General features: G+C 43.6%; 1 protein-coding gene across 1 annotated transcript; it reads left to right on the top strand.

The window, feature by feature from the left end:
- Positions 1–5,233: 5,233 nt before the first annotated feature.
- LOC142004896 (olfactory receptor 10A4-like) lies at positions 5,234–6,668 on the top strand. Its single transcript, XM_074982574.1, has 2 exons — positions 5,234–6,062; positions 6,586–6,668. Exons 1-2 carry the CDS (start codon positions 5,234–5,236, stop codon positions 6,666–6,668), a joined length of 912 nt encoding a protein of 303 aa, XP_074838675.1.
- Positions 6,669–7,052: the final 384 nt, after the last annotated feature.

Raw genomic sequence — 7,052 nt, 5'->3', positions numbered from 1 at the left:
GTTGAAGGCTGTTCTCAAATTGCCCCTCACATTTCTCTTCTGCAAACTAAATAAGCTCAAATCCCTCAGCCTCTCCTTGGAGGTCATGTGCTCCAGCCCCCAATCATGTTGGTTGTCCTCCACTAAACCCTCTCCAAGGCATCCCCACTCTTTCTACTTTGAGAGGCTAAGAACTGGATGAAATACTCCTGCAGTGGCCTCATCACAATCTTTCAATGGCTGAAGACACATTTCACAGGACAGATGTCTTGACTTCCATGACATTTTGCACATGCACACATCTCTGTGGTAGAACACTAAAGTGGTCATCATGGAGTCACTGGTGAAAAGGCCATAAAGGATCATTTTGATCATCCATTCTGACACCGCAGGGTAGAGAATGTCACCTGTTGGCTCCTCTGTCAGAGAACCCCTGTACCTGTTTTACATTACATCTTTACGTGCAAGTCATAGACTCATAGAATTGTAAAACAAAAGAACTGGGAAGGACTTTGAGATGTCATCGATTCCAGTCCTCTGCCCTTTTGCCAGGACCAGACACCATCTACATCATCCCCAGTTGGTGTCTATCTCACTTCTTCTTAAATATCTCCAGCGATGGAGATTCCACAAAATTCCTTGGCAATTTCCCCAGTGTTTCTCCATTCTGACAGTTGGGAAGTGTTTCCTGATGTCCAGCCTAAACCTCCCTTTCTGCAGGTAAAGCCTGTGGCTTCTTGTCCTCAGTGCAGCTCCTTTTAAGCTCATGGAGTTATGGTTTACACAATGTAAGGAACCTGCCTTGGGTCTCTTTTCTTATGTTGACACAAACCAATGTTTTTAAGAAATTGCTGTGAAAGAGGCAGGAACGATTTGGATTGTTTTCTAATATTGAAGGAAGAAAAACAACTTTCAGTACAAAAAAGGCCAAAATTCCCACTTCCTTCAAAGTCCATGGGATTTCTCTGTCTTAAAAAGGTTTCAGCCGTGTTTAGGTTCCACAGCAGCCATTTACTCATGGGGTTTAGCTGCGGTGGGAATCTGGGTAGTGGTCTAACTATTCTTGTGATAAACATATAAGTGAGAGGAGAACGTGCCCTCATTTGTGAAATCCTATTTCAGTATTTTCCTCCTGTGACATCCGCAACCCCAGACTTTCAACTGACCTGCACCCGGTGCCTTCAGTCTGGGACAGTTCACCCCGTATCCTGAGTTACCCCAACTACCTGCTCTGACTTCTTCACCCCCATTCCCTGCCTGAGTCACCACACACAACGAGCTCTCCCCATGACTTCTTCCCTCACTGCATCACCCTCTGTCTCCTGTCCTGGCCCCCTAAATCTCCCACATGCCATGTTTATACTCCACCATCACCCACCTCTTCCCCTCTGCCTTCCCACACCCAAACGCTCGGGTACCCCCTTCCTTCAGCCACCCACCTCCACGTCACACTTACTTTAATTACAAAGATCATGAGGAACCCCTAGGTCTTGATAAGGCCATACAAGAGTATTTCAAACACAGTATCGTTACCTTCATCTTTGGACTGCCTCAAGATGATCGACAAGAATGGGTTCGACCTACCACACCATTCCTTCTCAACATGCTGTTCGGAACAGCCAGAGAGCAGAGACTCAGAGGAATAAATGCAATTTCTCATTGTAAGTGCCACAACTCAGACAGTGAAACCCTCACTGAGAGAGGTTTTGTTTTTTTTTTTGGCAAAATGCCTTAACCAAAATGACCACTGTTGGATCCAGCTCCATCCCATTCTCAAAGATCGTCTCAATCGAGGGTTGTTGCAAATGCAACCCAGAGACAACATTGCCCGGCAACACAGAGAAAAGTGGCTCTTCCATTAGATGAAAACGGAGGACCCAGAGAAAGTTGTCCTCATACGGAACGAAGAAGAAAATCAACATCTCAACTCAATGAAAGTGAGGAGCCTGGAGAAACTTGACTTCAAAGATATAGAACAAGAACGTCCACACCTCGAGTACATGAACCAAAAATCCATGACTCTGCTTCAAGCCCCAAGCAATGCTGGGTCCATCCTCTGTTATTATATCTCACATTGCAGCAACCCCACTGCTGAGCTGGGCACTGGAATCCATCCATCTGAGAACATCCACAGAGCCCTCCAGCCTGTCCTTGTAACTCAGCTCCATAGTACAATGTGGGGACATTGAAACAGCACTGATGAGGGGGAAGGTGCCCAACTGAGCACCCCACCCCACTCCCGATAGCACAGCCCCCGCATGTCCTTGCTGGAGTGATGGGATCAGTGCTTGTTGAGAAATGAGAGAGCCCCCAGCTAACCCCATTACCCACCTCCCTACAACACATGGTCCCAGGCACTTCACCACCCTCCCTGCAGTACGTGGCCCCCTGACTCCCTTCTGCTTCCATATAGAGTTTATTTTCATGCCCATTGGAACTTGTCCTGACACTTGTCCTGCTGCAAACTGACTGGAGCCAAAGGAAACCATCCCACTGCCTGCTCTGGGCTTTGGGTGTAGGCCTCCAGGAGGGAAATGGGCCCTTTGGTCTGGGCAGGGGATCTGGGAGTGAAGACTCCTGGGATCTGTTCCCAGCTTTGGCAGGGAAGTGGAGAGTAATTATGAGAGCAGAGTGGGAGTCAGAGCTCCCGGGTTCTCCTTATGTGTCTGAGACATGAGTGAGGCCCAGACTTTGAGCATCACAGGCCTGAAGTCACGAGTCCTGGGCGTTATTCCTGCCTGGGCCACTTGGTCATTGTGTTGTGTTGTCTGGGACAAATCATTACTCCTTCCATACAAAACCAGCCTCTCACAATTTAGCACAGATAGTGAATCTCATTATAATTTGGATGATGAAGATTGAACTTCCCATGAAATGATTGGCTTAATGACCTGTGTTGCAGTGTGAAACAGTGTTGTTCTTCCCCTGAGCATTTTTACAAGAGATTTCCTTTAGGGTCATGGTCCCAGAAGCCAGTGAATGTAATAAAAAAAAAATGCTTCTGTTTCCTTCCACAGCATCAGCGTCTGCAGCTAGGAGATGCAACCACACATCCTTAAAAAGGTAAGTGATAGAAGAATGACTTCAGCCCCCAGCCATTCTCCCATGAAAGTCCATCAGTGTTTTGTCCCACTCTGCAACTGGAGCAAAACCATGTCACTGATTTCTTCATTTGTATTTTCTGTACAGGGATCGATAATATTAGTGTGGTCTTGTACATGGATTTTCTTCATGTTTATATCTATCTATCTATCAAATGTTGTCAAGTCACCTTGCAATCCATCTCTTAATATATCAGTTGATCTCTTCCTCTCAAAATCTATCATTGTGAATTCATTTAACAATAATCCTGGGTCACATCAACAGATTGACTTCAGGGGTGTGATGCTAATTTACACCAACAGGAGAATTTTGTGGTTTCAACTAGAGTTGCAGATGAACGGTAAATAGACTCATCACCACACCATGGTTCTCTTCATTAATTTTCTTACTGTTATTGTGTTGGAGTTACTGTGTATTCTGTTGCTTCATGGTGACCTCCTGAGGTCTCTTCCAGCCCTAGGATTCTATGATTCCATAGTTCTCCACTCTCTTCTCTGCACTCCCGTCTGTTCTCCAACATCCATCATCGTCCAGGATAATGAGTAGAAATGTTGTTTCTTAAGGTTCTTTGTGAACATGAATCTGAATCTGACGAGACTGTTGGGCTCAGTCTGATTTCATCTCATACAATTGTCCGGTCCAGTAACACAACCACAGTAAATGCTCCGTACCTGGTGTACAAGAGTTTAGAGTATTTTAGCTAAAATTCACTCAATCCTCTCTCCAGATAACACGTTTCTTTATTGCTTTCATGTTCTCTTCAATATACATTGATTCTCTAGATGTCTTGAAGTCCTCCGAAAACACCACACAACTGCCAGTGAGAAGAATCTATACAGACCTCAGAGCTAATGGTGAGTAAATTAGTGCAGTTATTTGAAAGTGGGCCAAACATCAGCCAACACACAAACACAAAACCAAATCAATAAAAATCCCTTCTCAGCAAATTATTTCAACTCTCCTGATCTTTTCCTGGAGAAAACTCTGACATCATATTTCTTATGAAGACTTCTGAACTGGAATTTGCTTTTCTCTTATTTTTGCTTCTCACATGAAATCCTGGCACAAAAAAGTAGTAGGGTATCAGAATTCGCCATGAGATGGAAATTCCATTTCCCAGCCACCTCTGCATTTACTGTACTGCTGAAAAGACTCACAAATGTCAACGTGGGTTCACCAGATCAGCTCTTAAGGGACAGAGAAGAATTCCTACATCTTCTCTAATTCTCTGTATATGGAGAACATTGTTTCTTTTTGTTTGACATTGTTCTCTGCATGCACATTTCATAGTGAAAGCACCAGATTTCTATGGGGAGGTTTGAGTTATTTTTTTTTTTCCTCAGTGATTCCTTTTGGCTAGGGATACGCTACAGAGATCTGTTCCCAAGCTAGGAGGGGTTGCAACTAGTTTGGAGGATAGGGTCAAGATTCAAAATGATCTGGAAAATTGGAGAAATGGCCTCAGGAAAACAGGATGATATTTAATAAAAACAAATACAAAGTGCTCCACTTAGGAATGAACAATCAGTTTCACACATACAGTATGGGAAGCAGCTGTCTAGGAAGGAGTGTGGCAGAAAGAGATGTAGGGGTTATAGTGAACCAGAAGCTAAATCGGTGCAAATGAGTAACACTATTTTTTCCCTACTCATGGATCTGCTAAGACTTCCAGCAGCTAAGGAAGTGACAATTGGTCTTCTACGTTTATATTAAGAGAAACCAACCCATTCTGGACATGGTTAGGACAAAGGCAGAATCATGATTTGTTCTCTAATACTAGGAAAGAACATTTACAGCAAACCAAGGGTCACAGTCCCCTATTGTTTTCCACATGCATTGTGCTTCTCATTCTCCAAAGACTTTCAAATGTTTTTCTCAGCAGCATCACTTGCCTTGTGTGAGTAGCCCACGCTTACGTGAGTGGTAACAGAAATAGGAATTCTTGCATCAGTGTAACTATTCTCGTGATTAAGGTGTGAGCGAGGTGAGAATTTCCTCCGCTTTGATTAGATATATATGGTGAACTAAACTGTAGATAACAGAAAGAAAGGGAAGCATGCCAACCAGAGAGAAAACCTTTCCACATTGTTTGATTTACATTCATGTGTGTTATATGCCTCAGATTCTATCTCTTCCTCTGTCACCACTACAGATGACGTATTCTGGGACAGACCCTGGAGGGAACCAGACTACCTCTGATGTGTTCATCCTGGTGGGGTTTTCATCCCTTGGCAAGTTGCAGATGCTTCTGTTTCTGGTGCTTCTGGTCATTTACCTGGTTACAGTGATAGGAAACATGTTCATTATCCTTGTTATAAAGTTCAGCTCTTCCCTCCACACTCCCATGTATTTCTTCTTATTCAACCTGTCTGTCTTGGAATTCTGCTACACCAACAGTGTGGTCCCTCAGCTTCTGGTTCACCTGCTGGTGGATGAAAAGACTATCTCTGTTACAGGCTGTGCAGTCCAGATGTTTGTTATCACCAGCACGGGTGTCATAGAATTCTGCATGCTCGTAGCCATGGCCTACGACCGCTACGTGGCCATATGTCACCCCCTACACTACACAACTATCATGAGTAACCAACTGTGTGCAAGGCTGGCAGGTGCTTTGTGGTTTGTTGGTATCTCAATGAAAGTTGCTGAGGTCTCATGGATCTTCAGCCTGCCCTTCTGCATATCCAAGCGCATCAACATCTTTCTCTGTGATCTCCCACCAGTGCTGAAGATGGCATGCACCAACACATCCATAGAGAAGATTCTGATGTTGAGTAAATCCTTGGTATTCCTCATAAGCACTTTCTTCCTGATAATCCTGTCCTACGTCCGCATTATCTACACCATCCTCAAGATGCCATCGGTGGAGGGAAGGCGTAAAGCCTTCTCCACCTGCTCCTCCCACCTCATCCTGGTGAGTTTCTTCTATGGAATGCTCTTTTTCACCTACCTGGATCCGAAATCTAGCTCCACCTGGGAGAGTGGTCTAATGATTTCACTCATGAACACAATTCTGATACCATTGCTGAATCCCATTCTATACACTCTAAGGAACAAAGAGGTGATGGGAGCGTTCAGAAAACTAGCAAACAACCGCTTTTCATGCAATTGGAAACATTAGAAAATGGAAGGCAGTGTTATTGAAAACAGGAGAAATGATGGACATTCGTGAATATATATATATATATATATGTATCTCAAGAGATGTAATTATTTCCAATGACATTTTCTTTTGCTATTTAAATTTTGCCCTTTTAAAGGGCCTGATGTATTCCAAGGCTGCATGGGAAATGGGAATAAAAGCATTTTTTCCACTTCCCCCACAATTTCTCATTTTGTACATTTTCCTGAAAGTTCATCGGAACTTCTTGCCTCTATTTAAAATTGCGTCCGTTTTAATTTTAGACATTTTGTGCAAGTAGTACCAGGAGAAGAACCACTTGACATTCACATCAAGAGAGGGAACTTGGGCTGTCTTGACCACATTCTGGGGAAACCATCCTCCAGAACAGTCCATCAATTTGGCCATGGAACTTGCAAGTAAAATGCCAATGATGAAGACCTCGGATAGCATGGAGGACATCTACTGAGAATGAAGGAGAATACCCGGAGTCAGCTGCAAGCTTTGGCCCAAAACAGATGGAAGTGGAAGAAACTCGTAGATGACCCATGCTTCACCCAGAGTAAAAGGGCATCAGTCAAGTATCCTTGTTTTGGATGTTTGACATTAGAAATGTCAAAGCAAAATATAAAAATGAGGAATGAGAAGCTTTTCCTAAACCATTCAGTTCAGCTTGTGCAAATGTAACAATTTTCACCAACATTTCAATACTTGTGAAATTCCAGCCCACTCGACAGGAAAGAAGATTTAGGGTTCTCCTTGTCCTCCACTGACAGTCCAGTGCAGCAATTTATGTTTGGGCTTTGGATGTTTTGTTTTTGTTTTTTCCTCCTGTCTCTTGAATAAATTCCTA

Source organism: Carettochelys insculpta, chromosome 32 (assembly GCF_033958435.1).
Source record: "Carettochelys insculpta isolate YL-2023 chromosome 32, ASM3395843v1, whole genome shotgun sequence".
NCBI lineage: Eukaryota > Metazoa > Chordata > Testudines > Carettochelyidae > Carettochelys > Carettochelys insculpta.
This window is presented reverse-complemented; position numbering and strand designations above follow the sequence as displayed.